The following is a 19,466-nucleotide window of genomic DNA, read 5'->3' on the forward strand; positions in this document are numbered from 1 at the left end:
GCTAATGTGAACTGTAATGTAATGTAATGCAATGATTATATTTGTTTTAATAAGTATTGAACAGAATCTCCCACAAATCAAATAAAAAAGCAATTTTATTTTCAATTGAAAGATGTATTAACTTGCTAATATATCAGTATATCAGGCAGTTGTGTTGCAACATTTAATGCAACATTAAACAGACTATAGCTACTTCATTCAACTCAATTCAAATTACTTAAATTGTCTCTCATAGGAGAACTCAAGCTTGACAATGGCATCAGCTTAAAGAAGTTATGTGGCGGGGTCACTGATAATTAGTGCCTTTTTTAAGACTTGTTCAGTAAAAGCTGTGCATCAACAAAAGCAGTTTTTCTTGTGCTTGGTTGTTCTAAATGTCCAGAGCTCAAAATAAATAACGTGAAGTTTAATTTTCTTTGTCAACTGTATTTCTTACATTGAGCAGTGGCAGCTTTCTTATGAAGCTTAAAGAGCTGCTAACTCACCATATCAGTCTTCACAATAGCTCAGACCATCATACGACCTCTGTTCCCGAGTTTATGCAGGCAGATGCCAATGCAATCAGAAGGTATAGTTTCCCCACTCCATAGAGTCTGCCTATAATTACATTTAACAACCACGTTTGTGGATCTTTTACCATCAACTAGGGTGCAGGAAGTGTGGCCAGGTGTTGCTGTCAGTATGCAGCAGAGTAAATGGAGGTAAGAGAGAAAACCATGTGTTTGTGGGTGATTTGATTCTCAGTAATTGTATTTGTCTTTGTCTGCCTCCTCCTCTTCCTGACCAGAAAAGCCCCACAGGGATAAACAAGAGTCAAAACACAGACAAGGAAAAAAAAAAAGGGGTTGTGTATGATGCAGACCGCCTGGATCGGGACTGTGCATTAAGGCTGCTCCTCTATATGTATGTGTGTGTGTGTGTGTGTGTGTGTGTGTGTGTGTGTGTGTGTGTTAGTCAGGACAGTGCCTGTGGTTACGATGCAACAACAGGAGATTACGACCATAAAACATCTGGTTCAACGGGGTCACTAAGAGTTGATTAGGAGATGAGGTGATGATGCCAATGAAATCAAAGGCTGACTATGAGTGTAACTTCCCCACTAGTTAGCACCTTTATTACATAATCACCAATCGTTCTGTTAATATTACATCAAGGTTTGACTGGAGGGCCTTTTCTTTTATGTCATTACATCACCAGTAATTGTAATAAGATTTATGCTCTTTCATTATCTACAGGTTGCTCTAGGTCAGCTTGACAGTGATCCTTGTCACTCTTTCAAATCGTGGCCTTGTGACTGTTTGCCATTCATCTGCTGAAAACCAAGATAGTGTCCAGTGGTGGAAGAAGCACTCAGATCTTAATTTTTTTCAAACATCAACAGTGAATATGTTAACCCTTATATCATCATAGCTTATTGCAGCGGAGTAGAAGTATAAAGAAGGGTAAAGTACAGTACTCGAGTAAATGTATAATTACTTTTTACTATTAAGAGCTTTCATCATTACTCAAAGTGCAGTTTACGACTTATCACTGCCAGGCAGCGACTTCCAATCTTTTAAAATCGTTTGATCTTGCTGTAATTTGTCCACCACTTTTTTTCCAGGATAAAATATCAACCAAATGTTGAATGGATTACCATGACATTTTCGTCAGATATTCATGGTCAACTCAGGATGAGTCATAATGGCTTTGGTGACCCCCTGACCTTTTCTCTTTTGAGGGAAATGGTTTAATTGTTGGATGGTTTATCATCAAATTTCATATTCATTCCATTCCATCAGTTTATCCAGTACTTTGATTCATGGCCAAATTCCTGCAGAACTACAGAACGACATTCCCTGTTGGTTTAGTGCCAGTTTGCATACATTAGCATCCTAACATGCTTGTTTTTATATCAGTCTCTTTCTCTTTTCTTTGCCAAACTGTCAGGAGAGTCATCTGTTGTAATCCAGGTCAGCTTTGTAGATCTGTTAGCTGAGGGGACTCTGAGGTAAAGTGTAGGGGTAGACATGATCATACAAAGGCTTGTGCTGGCACATCTCCTGGGGGGGATTTTTCTTTTGATTTTCCTTTAGTGTTGTATTTTGTAAAATGGGGCCTATACCTGGTTCATGAAAGCCTTTAATATACACTTGGTTTTCTTAACACCTGTTGTAGTAGCTCTGTCCTGGGGCACAGGAAGTCATTATATTTCCAGCACCAGTTGCAGCAATTGAAATGAACAGAAGAAGAACTGGGCAGTGATAGCTACTCAACAGATTCTGAATACAAGGTCCGAACACATCACAAACTGTTTTATTGAGAAATGATCTGTGGGCAGTAAAGCCAATTTGTTGCTGCTGGATGATAAAACATTTTCGAATCTGAATCTTCTCTATCACCAGGTGGACAGCATCGAACTGTTGCTGCACTGTGATCACCTTCAATGGGTGGGCTGATGCTGCTTCCTAAACTCTGCCTGCATTCCTCGTGCCCTCCCATTGCCAACTGGCATCCTGCCTGAACTTCAAAAATAACTTCCAGCCCCTGATACAGACACAGATGGCAGATGTTCATCATCCAGATTAGTCATTCAAACACAGACTGAGAGCCTGATAAACAAGGTGATGAGGAGAGGCTCAGTTTTGCTCTGCTAAGGAACTACTTCAGCCCGGAAACATTGATCAATATCAAACACTGACCTCCACAATGCAGCTGCTTCTAGTCTAAGTCTCTCAACATTCCCACAGCTGCTTTTGGACCTCCATTATTCAGCCAGTGGTACCATTTTCCATTTTACAAGCGTGACAAATATATGCTTTCAGGATTGGCAACTTTTATGTTGATGAATTGTAAGATTAAATTTGAAAGACCCTTCATAGGTCGCAAAATTTCTCCAACCTCCTTTACACCTTTGAAAAAACACTGGATTACTTGAAAAATCAATCACCAAGCTTAAAACAAGATTATTTTTTAGTTTCTGAGAAGTTTGTAGGTACAGTGCACATTTTCTGGATGATGATGATTTGCAGATTTGCATGATATATTTTAAGCCACCAACTTGAAATCCTACAAAAGTTGGTATTTTTGAGAAGGGGGACCTATCACTTGCGCCCCGCCAATGCAGTGTTTGGTACTGTGTCAGTAGCTGCTGATCCCACAGACTCAGGCGGGTCTGTCCATTTGGCAGCAGCAGCAGTCTGATGTTGACACTGAGCCATGAGGACAAAGTAGTCTGCCAACGAGTCTGTTGCCAGAGGGAACCAACACAGACCCCATGTGACCCCATGTGAACCTCAAACGCCTGTTGATACTGTATTGGCTGCCTATGTTTCTTACTCGTGCAGACAGGTGCACAGATGTCTTGAACTGTAGATAATGCTGTATTTTCAGTGCAGCTGCAATGAAGTTTGAGAGGAGAAGTTTTCCACAAGCTGCAGAAACATCAAGATATTTGACATGTTCAACAGTGCATGGATAAGTCTATCAGAAAATAAACAGAGACATCAATCTTTGCACTAATAGTAGTGTGACAAGACCAAACTGAAATACAGCCACAATGTTGTCTGATTTATGGCAGGACGTGATGTCTGAATGCAGCAAGTTCAGACATATTCTGTACAGTTAAACTGACGTCAGGGGCCAGTTTACTTTCTGTTATCCTTTATGTTTTGCAGACACACTTGAGATGATATTATCAGTCCGACTATCTTTACACGCTTGGCACGAGTTCAACCTTGATATAAACTAAGCTTCAGATGTGTTCACTCAGGGTTCAACCTCCCTTTATCTCTTAGATTCCCACTGTCAGTGAATCCTTGGAGAGGAAGACAGGCAGGAATAAATTCAAAAATAATATGTAAATTGAAGTATTGTTACTAGCAGGTCCCTGTAGATGCCTGTGATTCTGCAGGGACAATAATATGCAAATCCCTAACTGTGCTGAACTAATTATTCTGACAAATCAGCTGATTTCGGGGCAGAGTGTAGTGAATTTGGAGCAGTCACCTCATCAACATGCGGTATATGGACTGAGGGTTGAATAACCTTTCTCCCACTCCCAGAGTGCTAGGGTATTTCTGACTGTCAAACTCTGCCTAATGTTGCATAACTCTTCTGCTGAAACAGTGTGAAGGCTGAAGGTTGACCTTGGCTTCAAATATCAGTCATTCCTGTCCCAGCCCTCAGACGCACCATGTCGTAAAATGATCTCAGTTACGTGTTTCAAACAAATGTCGTGACTCATCAAAAACTGGGGGATAATCTATATCATATATGGAACTGTTTATTTTAGACCTAACGAATGTACTCTCACTCCTGGGCATATTGTTGTTTGCAACACAGTTTCTGTAGACTACTACTTCTTCCTCTTGTTTCCTTCTGCTATCAATAATTTAGTTCTGGTTAAAGGTCCACTGTGTTACCTTTAGAAGGATGTACTTGCAGAAATTAAATATAATATTCATATGTATGTTTTCATTAGTTTAGTACCAGAAAATATGAACTGTTATGTTTTTGTTACCTTAGAATGAGCCCTTTTTATTTACACCATGAATCGCCACTTTTCAACAGTAGCCCAGAAAGGACAAACCAGACACGAGCAGTATTCAGTTAGTTGAAATCTGCAACTTCCCCACTAGATGCTACTAAATCCTACACACTGGTCCTTGAAAATAATAATCAAATATGTTGTTTGTAAAGATAATGGTATGTATGGTCATTAAAATTTAGTTTAGCTTTACATATACTGTACATTCATTTTTATTAACTATGCCAAACCCTGTTAAAATTAATAGCATGACTAATTTTAAGGGAGGCCATGGTCTGGTAAGGTTTCATTTATTGGATTTTGCATTGATATAATAGACATTTTCACAATAATAAACCTGTAGCCTGGTCAATACACATACCACAAAGGATCTATACTGAACCTAATTTTGTACAGCTTGTAGTTCAATGACCCGCCCTTAGCTTGTCCATCCGTCAACATGCAAATATTTGCCGATGACACAGTTCTTTATGCAAATGCTAAAAACAAATAACACGCTGCAAACAAATTAACTGCAGCCATGGCCCATGTGTCTGACTGGTTAAGCAACTCATGTTTACACATGAGTGTGATAGTTAAACATGAGTTTACACACTTTCACGTGTAAACATTAACATGGAAAAAAAAAGTAACCAATACCATAAAATTTTATCTGGCTAATTTCAGGCATATAAGACCATACCTAACAACAGAGGCAGGCAACCTCCTTATCCATGCTATGACCTTTTCCCATGTAACATATTGTTTCTGTTCCCAAGCAAGCACAAAAACTCACAAACCCTTTTCAAACAGACACTAAAAACACTAGAAAACACTACAAAAGTCAATATTTATCACCATTGTCATATAATGTAAAAGTACAATTTATTTATTTTGGTTATTCTTAAACATTTTGCAGAAGCTTGCCTCATCTTTAAGGTCTTACATGGGCTTTCCCCTCCCTTATGGAGCCAGTTCATAAAGCAGAAGTATATCAGTGGTGGGGCAACAAGGGGACTGTGTTGTACAATACAGACGTTGCAAGTTTTGGCAAACAGTGTTCTCAGTGAGAGAACACTGTTTGCTACTAGAATAGTCTACCTACTGAACTAATTAGTGCACTAATTACCTAACTTTGAAACATAAACTTAAGAAATGGCTTAGGGCAGACCAAACTTACAGCCATTAGTAATCTTACCACCTCATCTCTGACACTGCCTTTATATAATCTCACTCACTCAATCACTTTTGTCATGTCTCTATGTATTATTTTGCATTGTTCTCGTAGTACTTGTTGAATCACTGTACTAATGGTATTGGGCACTAATTTATTATAACCCGCCCAGGGGCTAAGGTTGAAAAGTGTAATAGTGTAAACCGCAATGTTGATTGATGTGCATTGTCCCAGGTAATTAAATGAATGACTGAATGCATAAATAATATATATCAATATTTTACTTATTGTTTACAGTACAGCCTCAATGAGTTAATCCAATAAAAACCCCAGCTACAATATTGTTTGAAACCATGTTGTTTTAAATAAATAATCACTCCTCATTTAATGGAACAATGAAGGTATAAAGGGGGAAAAGGGTATTAGTTTCACATCTCTGTGTTCCATATACACCTGCTGCCAGGTGAGACAACACAGAGGGACTTTGCACACGTGAAGACCTTCAGGGAGTTATTGGAAACAATATAAGAGGCTCATTGATAAGGACACTCCGACTGTTCTTAAACAGAGACCACACCAGCAGACCAGAGCTCAGCGGTCGGACCTGCGCATCCACTTGTTGAGTTCATAGTAGTTCACCGTCGCTCTATTTAAGAGGCAACAACATGGCACACGGTCTGGTCAAACGGGAGTCGGTGGAAACGGAGATGCACAAGTCAGAAGACAAAAGAAAAATGTTCGTTTACACCAAGAAGAGGGGCTACGATGTTACCCGGAACCCCCAGCTGAACAAGGTAAGTGTGCAGACACAGTTGTGTGAGTTTTCAGCTTGTTTCCAGGAGCGACAAGGCTGGCAAGCTAGCTGCTGCCTTCAGGGGCCGTAGGAAATATTACAATTCTTAATAGAACTTCAACGGCCAGCCTCAACTGTCAATATAACCGAGGGAAGATGGTGGTGTTGTGTAATATCATAATAAAAGCGGTTTGCCTAACTTTTACGGGGTGGAGATGCTCAACCAGCGGTGGCTTATAGGCCTAGTCTACATAAACGTTTAGCTAATTAGTGACTACAGTGCTAGCTGATGTCAAATATTGACACCTAACGTTAGCTTACTAAACTGTGCTACATATTCAGTCACTTCCCTCTATTACTCACGACAAAAAGCAGCAACTTTCAAACATTGTCGACATATTAGGTCTGCATTTACTACTTTAACACTGTCACGAGTCTTGTTGATATCTAGACCGCGGTCGCTCGGAGCCCTGGAGGAGCAGTGAACGCAGCATTAGCCAGGAGGTTTAGGTATCAGCTTTAGACTCGGTTATATTTAGATTTAAAGAGACCAAACGCTGTTGTCACACAAGAAAGGGGCTTCTGCTATTATTGCAATGTCATGTATTGCTTTACAAAGACTGCAGTGGTGCATGGTTAACATGGTGCTACAATATGTGATTCAGCACATTGTGACAAGCTGCTGTGAGCTCACTGTGAAAGCTGATATCTTGTCATGTAAGATAAGGCACTACTGCCTATATAAAGCCCTGTAAATAGCCCTTGTTTTCGTTTTATGAGTAGAATGAGGAACAATGTAAGAATTGGCTTAATCATGCAACAAATAATGCTGAGCAGCTTCCTTGCAGATCATGAGATAAACTGCTGACTTTGCATATTCTTCTTGTGGTGGTAAAAAAAAAAAAAAACTTTCATTCCGCCTCCGGTAGTCCTTTGAGCTTCCAATATGACTCCTCTGACCAGTTTCTGCTGTTAAACCGGCCTGATGTCTTTTTTCCCATGCTTTAAACGCAAACAACAAAAGAGCCTCTGGCAAGCCTTTGAGCCTTTTCCAGTGTTTTCTCTGGGTTTGTGTGGTGGGACGGGGCCCCAGAGGTCAGGCAGTGGTGACAGGGTCTCTGTCCATGGTGCTGACTGACCATCAAAACAACTGGCTGCAACCAGGGCCACTCTTAATGTCAAGTGTGACCGCTCTTTGCCAGCAGACTAATTTTAGAACACTTGAACAGCAATTTTTCTCCACTGAACCAATTTTTGCACTCTTCCTGGCCCTCTGGGAAGCTACAGGAAAACACTGAAAATGATACGCCTATCGATGTCTAATCTTTAAGCTCCTCTGGTTTAATTCACCATGTATCCGCAGAGTTTTTAATGTAAAAGCTGTTCCAGTCTGATAAAGGTTGCAGTCAGTTGGAGCAGCTGCTGGCCTGGGTGGTGTCAACAGTGAGCTGATAAGTGAGACAGTGAGGTTCAAACAGGCCAGTGTCTGTGGAGCGAGGGGTGGTGAGCTGGGGACTGCACAGAGACCTGTTTGTTAGGCGAGTTAATGACTCCACTCTTGAGACAGCCACAGGCTGCACATCAACCCCCTGTGTGTTTGTTTTCATGTGTGCATGGAAGTGGTAGGGTGAGGTGAGACGTGTGCACAGATTCATTATGATACGAAGAACAAATTAGGCCGCCCTTTTGAAATGTAGGTGTGTTCAACCAGAGACACAGATATCATGTTTTGGTTGTTAGAGATGGCATTAAGGAGTGGGCCGGGTTGGTTTGATCATTCATATAAACAATCTGTGTGCACAAATGTAACAAATCAAAACATTTCCACATTAACTTTTGGAATAAGTTAACTTAAAAAAATACTGACAGTACATGCAGAGTAGTCAACTACTGCAACAACTCATTAGAGTGCAGAGTCTGGTAAACATTATTGGGTTTTAATTGGATTTTAAAGTGTTGATCCTTGTATGGTGTCTGTCTGTGGTACTAAATGGTCAGTGCTGTGATGATGGTGATTTCTCATTCACCAACTAGTAAGCCATGTTGTGACTTTCTCCTTCATCTACATTACTTCCTCTCCCTATTTCTTCCAAGATGTGTTCATCCAGCTTTTGTGTTCTCTTCCCCAGTGTTTCCAATTTCCTTTCCAAAGGATGGATCGGATCCCATTTACAGCAGTGATCGTGATAGCGTTTGTTAGACATTGGGCTGAGTTTGTCGTCTACATACTTTTGTGAGGTTTATTGGAATTTCTGTCACTGCTTGTTGAAGCTCTACCAGATGCTCTTAATCCAGCTCTGATATGTTGACGAAGTTTGAATGAGTTTTTTCTGCATTTGCCTTGTAGATCTGATTTTAAAAAGTTTATTTTTTAAATCTCTTCCGTCTGAGGTGACGGCTGTTTTTAATAGAGGTCAATCTGGGATCTATAGCTTCAGCGCTTAAACCTGGCCCAGTAAACTGTTTGTTTACATCTCAATTTACACCTTGGGACCCTGAATGGACCTAGTGTACAACAGGGCTCTTAAAGAGGGTTAGAAAGCTTGACCTAAATTCATGTCAAAGCACGACTGGTCTAGCACTTAGGATGTTACACTATATTTTGTCTGTTTTAGTAAAGGTCTGTTGATAGAACTTGGCCTGAGACGTTCAAATTTGGAGCCTTAAATGGAAGATTGAAATATAGAGACAAAGAAATACCATTGTACTCACAGTTTTTCTCTTTCTCCATTTCCCTGCTTTTTTATTTTGAATAATGTTAAGAGCGAATGTTACGAGAGCCACGCTTCTTTGTTCTTCAGTTTACAAGAAGTCTTTTCTTCTCCCTTTAAAGTCGGCCATCCTAAATGAGCTCACAGTTTGTGCTGTTACATTGTTTTGGAAGAAAAGTGTGGCTTAACAAGATTAATTACATGAGTACAAAAACTGGGCTCGAAACTTTTCAGCAAGAAACATGTGAGGAGCCTGCTTTGGCAGTTTGTACTCGGCACAGTAGTTTGTTCAATCACTAAGAAATCACAGTGTGTTCTTCTTTTCTAAAGAAAAATAATGTTTTTTTTATAGCGCTGCACAATTAATAGAACTATATAACAAATCACAGAAGCTGCAAGTTATTGATAAAGGTCCAATGTGTGATAAACAGCATTATAATGAAGTAGTGTAGTGCTGCAGAGATGCCCTGGCCTACAGATATTGTTCTCCAGATGTGAGAAAACATGTTTATTTGGTACAGAACCCAACAAATTTCACATCTTCTTGATTTTAATAGTTTCTTCAGTGAAAATTAAATTAAATTTGTGATGCAAAATTACTATTCCCGTACTAATCATGACTGATATTGCAGTTGCCAAAGTAATAGCATATAAATGTTTTTGCCATATAGTGCAGCCCCACTGGAATCCATTTTTCCTGTTAATCATATGTAATTGCCCGATTCTGCACACTGCTCTGCTTCCAAAGGCGCACCAGCTGTTTTCCCGACACACTTTGCCAAGGTTTTTCTGAAGCTACATTATTAATAATAATAATAATAATAATAATAATAATAATAATACATTTTATTTAAAGGCGCCTCTCTGGGCACTTGAGGACACCGTACAACACATAAAAAATAAAAACAGTAAGAAATAAGAAACAGATAAGAAAAGACAATGTAGATAGTTAAGTGGGGTATGCAGTTCTGAATAGGTGAGTTTTTGGCTAATCTCACTTGTAGTAGTTGTATCTGAGCAACCTGAGCCTCTCATCAGTTGGCTAAAGTGACCCGAAATACAGGCTCCCTCAAACACACACAGGTTAGAGTCATAGCAGGAAAAAAAAGGTTTCTTATGCAGCCAGGTGAACCATCCACTGTCAGCCCTGTGCATGAACTGGGGCAAGGAAATTGGAGGAGAAGGTAGGAAATGACTGCTAAAGCGTGTTAGTGGCCAGGCACAGGCAGGCTTCTGTGGCCCAGGCAGTGGCACATTGTTGCCCTCCCTCTGATTTCAGCGAGCCCTGGGGACGAGGTGTGTTTACCTCCCTCAGCTGGCCCACTTCACCTCTAACAGGAGCCAGTCACAGCACAACCTGCTAATTGATGCTGAGGGACGCAGCGCTGAAAGCAGCCTGTCCTCACATTGACAGGCTTCGATTTCCTTTTAATCTCCCCACTCTCACACTTATACATGCAGAGCTGATGCATGTGCGTGACACACACACAGCTTCACCTCACTCTTAGGCTACCGCCCCCTCCTCCCTCTCCAGAGGTGGAACCGGATATTATAGGTGTGTTTTGTGTGTGCTCACTGTGCAATAAAGAGATGAAGTGGGGTGCGACGCGTAGAAAGGGTTCTCTGTGGCGAGGAAGAGAGCGCTGGCCACGCTCCACAGACGTCCTCTGTCTCTCTGCTTGATCACACATTAATGAGGCATCTGTGTGAATCCCGGCCCTCAGTGCGTCTCTCTGACGCTGGTTCCGCCTGCCGCCGGCCTTGGATAACAACAACAACAACAACCTCCCTAAAAATGCTCTTAGCACCCAATCAGGGATGCTGTTTCGCTTCAAACACTGCACTGAGCTGTCGGTGTGTCGGCGGCCAACAGATGCCCATTCACCGGCTCTGTACTGTAGGTGAAGGTGACTGTAACAAGTGCACTCAGTCAGAAAGGTTGGAGAGAATGAGAACTGCAGCTCCTGTCTGTTTGTTGACCTGCTTTTACAGTTTCACAGGCACCAAAACATCGAACCTGACAATAATGAATAGTGGACTCACAAAGACTTGCTTTCAAGTACAGTAGGCCCCTGAGTGAGAAATGGAGCTGTCATTCACGCTATTGGCACTAAATTCAAAGAAAACTCACGTTGATCCCGTTGATTAAACTGTAATGTTTTGTTTATTGAGGCTTTTGAAATCACTAACATTATGCATCATTAGAGCCTACGAATGTTGAATAAAATGGAGAGCCCGTGCCCAGACAGCGCTGCAATTGGATGCCCCATTTGTAACCACAGGCTCCACATATGACATTGCAACATGGCCCGTCAGATGCAGGACTAGAATTAACAATCTCTGGTCTTGGCAGGCACCAAATAACAGTGTATCTGATTTGGGCATTGAGGATGTGCTGGTATGCCAAATGGCGACGGTCCTGATAACCCTCCGTAGCAACTGGAAGTCATTAGGCCCTCATGTTAGATTTACTCGGGTTTGGCTGCTACGCTCATTGACTTTTGCTCCCAGAAAAGATTTTTTTTTGTCCTCACCAGGTTTGTGTTTTCCTTTAACCAAGACCGACATAAATAAATTTAGCAACAAACAAACAAATGGCAACAAAAATTCCAAGCTTTTAATTCTGAAATGGAAATATTTCTGTGTCTGTGTGGCTCTCTGAGTGCTCTCCTTAGGGTATGTGTCATGCTTTGTTGGTTACTGCACAGCGATCTGCTGAGTTTTCCATGTGAAACATAATGTGCTCCAGCCGGTCTGGGTCTCTAGCAAGGCCCGATAAGGTTTTTATAGCGGTGCACGCACTCTTAATAGAATTATGTCACAATTGGTAAAAGGTGCCAGTGAGAAAACAGCTTGATGACCCGACGCTGACTTTAGCCGAAGCAGACTGGAACTCTGATTCCCACTGAGTCACAAGTCAGATTGTTTTCTGCACAGTCAACACTTATACAAGCTTTGTGCTGACAGTTTTCTGCCTTGGTGAAGAATTACAGCAATGCTTTGTTTGTGCTGCTTGCAAAGGTTCCCATGGACGATGGTAATCTTTCTACATTTATCAGTCTCTCAGCTTTCTGGCCCCTATCCATCCACATCAACATTTCACATCCTGGGGTAAATCCTCTGATGGCTACCACATATATTTGTGGCGATAGAGCAGTGGTTTTAAAGTAAATAATTTGTATGATGTCTTGACTCAATAACCTAAGGAGTAAACAGTCAGTCCCTAATGATGCTAATTCTCACAAAACCTTCAATCAAGACTATAAAGGATTAAAAAAGACCTTGGATTTTCAATGTCCAAATGTGTGTGGAATCACTGGCTACGTTGCTACTCACATTTTTCATTTCAATCTCAATCATGTTGATGTGTGAGTAAGTTTTCCAAAAACCACTGCACAGGGGATTCTGACATCACTGCCCTGGGTGGGGCAGAAATCATGTGAAAATGCCAGTGTGTGTGTGTGTGTGTGTGTGTGTGTGTGTGTGTGTGTGTGTGTGTGTGTGTGTGTGTGTGTGTGTGTGTGTGTGTGTGTGTGTGTGTGTGTGTGTGTGTGTGTGTGTGCATTACAGGCTGTTTAGAGGTGGATGACAGTGGTTATGTGAGGTTGAACTCGATGATGTTGGCAGTCAGATTACAAGCCGACGTTTAAGGGAGCGGTGAAAATGGGACAAACCTTTCTCTGTTCAGACTTTATGCAGAGCAGCTGCACTTGTCAATCCCCCTCACTAGGTGGACTGCAGAGCTCAGTGGATATGTGTGTAAAATGAGGGTGTGTGTGTGTGTGTGTGTGTGTGTGTGTGTGTGTGTGTGTGTATGGGTAGTCCCAGGTGTGGCCAGGTGTGTCAGGTTGACCGCACGTATTGCTGGTGACCAGGCATTCCTCTGATGGACTGGAGTGGATCGGACAGACAGAAAAGAAAGTGCGCCCTCGTTCCCCTCCAGTAACCAACCCCAGCTTGAGCTTTACACACACAGGCGCACCTCCACACACACACACACACACACACACACACACACACACACACACAACATAAAAAAAAAAAAGACCCTACTTTTGATAAACCAGTTTAAATAGGTAACCTGCAGCCACACAAGCTTTAATCTGTGTTTTTCAGGGCTGGCTCAAATAAAGAGTGTAATATGATCACACTGAGAGTTCAACTATCTCTGCACACACACACACACACACACACACACACACACACACACACACACGCACTTGGGATGCTGTGTTTATTTTGCAGCAGGGTTTTCTAAATGGCCCTACCTCCTCGCTCACTTTTGTGTTTTTTGTAAGACGGTCCTCATTCATGTGAGGACAACGGAGAAGCCATTAGCTCGTCCCAGACAGAAAGAGGGAGACAGTCTGAGCCTCATCACCTTCCTATGAAGCTCATCTCAAGCATCCCACCTCTTTCAGCCCCTCCTGTCGTTTTCCCCTCCTCTTCTCTTCAATGCTGCTTTTGTCTGTTATATTAAGAGTGGCGGAGGTCTTGCCATATCTTAACAGAGATACTTCAGCAAGAATTTAAAGGTAGTATTCACTCTGCATAGTGAATACATTATTATGTACAAATTTTGAGGTCAGAGAGATAGCTATCATTAAGACTAATGCATGCTGATTGACAGGTTTTCAGTCCCATAAAAACAATGATGAGGTTAGTGATCATTGAATATGCTTGCTATGGGGAGAAAGCTCAACTTTTATGAACTTTGACATGCTAATTTGTGCCGTTGACCAATAGCAAACCATTGTGGCAGTGCTGACCTTAAAAAAAACATTCTACCAGTATCACCCCCCCCGACCTCAAATGCTCTCATCACTAACAGATCCAACACAAACAGGTGAGTAAAAAAAACTGCAAACTCTTTGTAGCTGTTTGTCTCTGTGCCCTTTAACATTGACCATGAGCTACAGTGTTGTGGCCTTTTTCCCAGTGTTTTAACAGCAGTTCTGTTTGCTTTGTGAAGAGACTTTTCTTTCACATTTTTACAGTCTGGGTGCATTTAGAGAAGCAGCTGCCATGTAGGTGGTCATTTGGACAGAGGACATTCTTGTCATCGCAGAAAGTAGCAGTGATAACAGGAAAACACATTTCAGCGGGGCCCTCACATTAGCTTGACACGTTCATTTCTTATTACTGATGGCATACTCTCTTGAAGTGAAGTCACAGAGGTGAGTGAGGTAATTCACCTGTTGAAAATATCCTTGCTGTTGCTGCTGGACACTGGCTATAGAATTAGACAGTTATTTTAAGAGTGTTTCTGGAAGTGGATTGGCTCTCTGTAGGACCTTGAGATTAATTGGAGATTTCCTGCACTATTAAGACAGGTCAGCCAGGGCACACTTGACTGCAAGTAAAGACATCTGTCCTATCATTGCAGCTCTGTTTGCTCTGTGTTTATGTACCTTGTGTTAAGTCTCAAGGATTTGGCTTCATGGACTCTCTCAACTCTCAGCTTTAAAGTATTCCTTGGTTGTTGGTTGAAAAAGGACGTATTTAGACAGTAGAAAAGTGTTTTCATTAGGAGTCACAAACACCTGTGAATTCAGATATGGCTGTTGGGGCCCATACTGTCACCTGAACACGGCCAGTGATAGCTGGAGCACCACTAGCCAAAAGTGAGTATGTGAACCCAAGGCTTCACAGAGCTGCCGATGTCTTTAGAGGCTTGGACACTTTCCCGGCAACACTCAGGCTCCTAAGGGACCTGAACTGTGGAGCATGAAAAGGCTGCCGCAAGGGGATTGGCTGCGTTTGAAGAACCCTACATGTCCTCTACCTCCACCCACTCAAGGCTGCCCACCCTAAGTCAACAGCAGCTCGGTTTTCAAGGCAGTTTGACCAACAAGCGTGTCTGTACATTCACAAGTTGACACCTCTTGATTTAAGTAGGCCTGCGCTTGCATATTTGCTCAGGATGAGGAATTTAAGACGCTCCTTTTGGTCTCAGAGCTCAGTGTTGCTAGGTGGGGATCATGACTCATGAAAGTGAGGAGTAAATTAGAGGCTGAGCTGCTGTCTGCTCGCCAATGGCAGATTTGGACAAGAGATGTGCTGTTGTAGTCTGTCTTGAAAGCTCACAAAAAACTTCAAACGCTATTTTTGGGGTCTTTAAATTTCGAGTTATATATATATATATATATATATATATATATAATATTGCTTCTCAAGTTATTTTCATTAGTATTTTCTGTCTTGTTCATTAAAAGGAAAATATGGCTTAAAATACAGAAAACATACAGCAGCAGCACCTCTACAAATGGGAACAGAGAAAGTATCTCTGGTAGGTGACTTAGTTAAAAGTTAAAAGAGAAAGACAAAGAAATACTCTTAAATACATGGTGTTCCTACACATACACAGTACAGTTTCCAACTGATATTTAAGGTTAACAAGCTCCCATGACCTACACAGGACATTTTCTTTCTGTTTGCATCGGCAGTCGTGAACCAAACAATTATAAGAAATGTGGATTGTTATGAGCAATAAAAAAACAAGCAACAGCCTCTTTGTATGTCGTATATTAAAGAATATTTTCCTTACAAAAGAGTATTATTTATCTGTGTGGTCACCATTAGCAACAGCAGCATTCTATTTCCTGGTCAAAGAAATGTGGCAGAATAGACATTTGGCTATTTCCTGTTGCTCCCTGAACTCTCGTTAATCACACAGCAGGACTGCAATAATGCAGTTTATCTGGGAATTCATCTGTTTTTTCAGCCACCTGGTTACACTAGTTTAAGTTACTGCTAATCACTGCTATCATATGGTGTTGAGTCTTGCGTTCGCCAAAAAGATAACCCTAACCCCTAACCCTTGTTTACACAGGCAACAGCACTTAGCTGATATAATTTGAGGCAAAATCCCATTCTTGTAAGAAAATTTTTGTAATTATTTTTTTTCCTTTTTTTTTAAAAGAAAAGAAACCTGTGTTTTATTAAGACTTGTAGTTTAGAACAAACACACAGTGAAATAGGGGATCAAGCTCCCTTTCTAAACCAAACATATGAAATTAAGCTTAAAAAGCCTGCACACAGAGTTCTATCAGTGGACCTACCTAACATCTAGAAGAAATGTTGATAGAGAAAACACTAGTTATCATTCTGATTAATGTGTTTGACCCTCTGAACAAAGTTTGAGTGCCATAGTCCTCAGCCTCCTAATGACTACATTTGTTTAGGAATGAGTGCACATGCAGGCCTTACACGGCACATTTGTTGGGAGGCATTCATTGGGAAAAAAAACTTAGTCAGCTTGTAAGATCCTGAGAAGAGAAAGATCGGAGCTGATGTGTGCTCTTTCTCTTCCTCCTGAGAGGAAGGGATGGATTTAAAGGGCTTTATTCGCAGGGCAGTCCTCTTGAACCCTTCTATGGTTGCCATTTTAGCAGGAAACAGATGCGGGGCATCTGACCTCTTACTGGGGAAATCTACAGGATTTGGACACAATAGGGCAAGCTGGTACTCTAAGGCTTCACACTGAATAAGAAAATACAGCTTACATTGGCAAGAAAATTGACACTGATCTTAATTTAGCTTCAAATTCATTAACAAATCAGGCAGGTTAGTACAAGAGTTAATGAGAAGTTAAATTCCAGTTGGTTATAATTTATTCCGTATCATTTGTCTTTAAACATTTAGCTATATGTGACCTTTTGTTAAACTTTACCTTCATCTTTTCTTCAGCGATAGATTCAGATTATCCATTGTGAGATATCTACTGTATCCAGGTGTAAGTCTTGTCAATAGTAAGTACAAAAACAGAACTATACTAACTTGGAGACAAATATTTGTTGAACTCATTGCTCCATTTACAGTCCAAGTACAGTCTGTCCATTGAGGGGTTATTTCCGTTCTGCTCTACAAATTATTAACAGTCTCTTTGTGTGTTTCATGTGACATGTGCCCTATACATTCCTGCACTTTTTTCCTGTGCCTTTTGTGAAAGATGGACCAGTCGGAAATGTAAAGATTAGACATGGACTATAAATTCTATCCTCCCTGTTGCAAAATACATACAACACCAGCTAACAGACTCAAATCGTAGACATATGATATACTGTAGATGTATGGGAATTTTTTAAACCCACTCCAACTAATCTTACAGACCTTGGTATAAATGTTAAATACAGTGTACAGTATGACTACATTTTAAGTACATTATAGTTTACAACTGAGTGTTCACTTGCAGACTTCACTTTGGTTTTCTGTGGTGATGATCAGCCTCACTACTGTTCTCTCACATGCTGCTCTGAAAGACCCATTTGTCTGGTCCTTTATACAGGTGGTCTGGTGTTTCTCACTCTGGCAGGTTTATTGGGCTCATTGTGCAGTCCTGTCTGTCCCTGAGCACTGATGGTCTACTTACACGAGGAGTAGACAGACGGGAGATAATGAGCTACCTACAACATATAGGCCACTGTATGTCATTAAGAGATGGAAATACAAGAACTAGATAAAGAAGGCATGTTTGCAATAAAAGTGGGCGATATGGATAAAATCCACTATCATCTTACATGTTATTTTATACTGTATCTCAATCATCTTTCCAAGTGAGAAACCTTTGTGGATCAAATTACATTAACAAACAGGAATTTCTGTTTTGGCTAACAAGTGAAGAACCTGACCAATTTAAAATTTATTAAATTGAACAGTCAATGCATAGATCTTTGGTGAATATCAAACTGAAGGTTCTACCAAGACCTGAACTTCAATTGGATCGCTGGATTCAGAGTCCACAGGGCTGACCATTACAACATGGCACCCATCTTTTGCATGCAGATGGTCTAAATCTCCAGCCTGCGAACTAGACAAATCTGCCATGCTCATGAGGTTTCATTTGCTCTGGCAGATGCGTCTCTCCAGTGTTCCATTTAAATATAATTCTTCTACCCTTGGAGGTCCAGAATTGAAAAGTCAGACATCACACGTTTCGCTGCTCTGATTGATAGGTCTAATTGTGTCCAGTCTGCGGATCTGTCCAGGGCAACACACATGCTCACAAAACTGAGATCAAACTGTCAAACTATGCAGTGCTGATCAAATATAAATAAAAAGTTTTGCATAATTAGCATTTGTGAATGCCAGGCTAACAAATATCCACAAAGACATTGGGAAAAGTAAATCATTTGCTGCCCTATCCTGATGAGGTTGTTATTTTAGACTTAAATTACATGATTAAGTTTACGTCAAGTTGCCTCAGATCAAGAAAAAACACAGAATTTCCAATTAAAAGTTTGAATTAAAAAACGATCTATGTTACTGTTGGCCAGGGGTCATTAACCTGACTTCAAGAGACAATGGAATGTGCCACAGTTTCAAGACAATGCTCTTTCACACTTGCCTAACACTGAATTCAAACACAAATGACTTAAAGTTCCAGATTCTGGGCTCGTCCGGCATTTGACCTTGCACCCAAAGCGAGAATTATACCCCTAGACCAACGAGCCGCACATTTAAGGCAACAACAGGTAAAAATGACAGTTGGATAGAAATGGTCACTTATTTTTCCTGCAGCAAAAAGAAACGAAAGGGTCTGCTTCAGTTTCAGGGGCCTGTTATTGTGCATGCTGGATCACTGGGACACTTCAATACAGCAGAGCCATCACTAACGTTGGTGACACCTCTACTTTTCCCACTATGACAAGTCAAAGTGTCAGCTGGGAAATGATGGACTGCTTTACATTGGATCCAGGCACATAAGCTTAAAGGCTGTGAGCTCATCTGGGAATTGAACCCAAAACCTCTCACACCAAAAGGAAGAATCATACCCTAGACCAATGAGCCCTACAAAATAGTGGTGTTTGCATTTTTTTTTACTGGAGAAAATGGTACTGCGCTTTGCAACAGACCTCTACTGCAAAATACAAATATATCAGATACAAATATGTACGAAGATTTATCTGACCTGTTCCACATTTTGACCACAAATGTCAACCTCATGGTTGCGCAAGAGGAAAAGTCAGGAGATCACCAAACTCACTAGGATTCATCGTCTTAGAATCATGAAAGAAATTTGTGCCAATCTCTCAATTAGATGTTGAAGAAGTTTCACTATATGAGTGAAAGCTTGGACCTGCTGGTGGCACTAGAGGAAGAGTCAGGGATACATTATGATACACCGTCTAGGAACTATTAATGTTTGTACAGAATATCCATCGAACAGTTGTTGAGACGAAGAGAGATCCAGCCTTGACCAAAGTGGTGGACCGACCAACTGATCAACTGATGGACACACAGAAATTGCCATCCCTAAAGCCCCACCGCCAGTGTGTCTAA

The 19,466-nt window shown here is 41.0% G+C and overlaps 1 protein-coding gene across 3 annotated transcripts in view; it reads left to right on the top strand.

The window, feature by feature from the left end:
• The first annotated feature begins 6,138 nt into the window (after positions 1-6,138).
• The window catches only part of me1 (malic enzyme 1, NADP(+)-dependent, cytosolic), an 80,136-nt gene continuing 66,808 nt past the window's right edge, over positions 6,139-19,466 (top strand). Inside the window, exon 1 of one of the 3 annotated variants that reach the window (XM_051406698.1) lies at positions 6,139-6,475. In XM_051406698.1, coding sequence (XP_051262658.1) covers positions 6,347-6,475 — 129 coding nt within the window. In that variant the 5' untranslated portion in view covers positions 6,139-6,346. Of the gene's footprint in view, positions 6,476-14,239; positions 14,372-19,466 lie in introns of those variants that run through there. The other 2 variants (XM_051406699.1, XM_051406700.1) reach the window with 2 other exon arrangements.

The sequence above is a fragment of the Dicentrarchus labrax genome, unplaced genomic scaffold, assembly GCF_905237075.1.
Source record: "Dicentrarchus labrax unplaced genomic scaffold, dlabrax2021, whole genome shotgun sequence".
Classification (NCBI taxonomy): Eukaryota; Metazoa; Chordata; class Actinopteri; family Moronidae; genus Dicentrarchus; species Dicentrarchus labrax.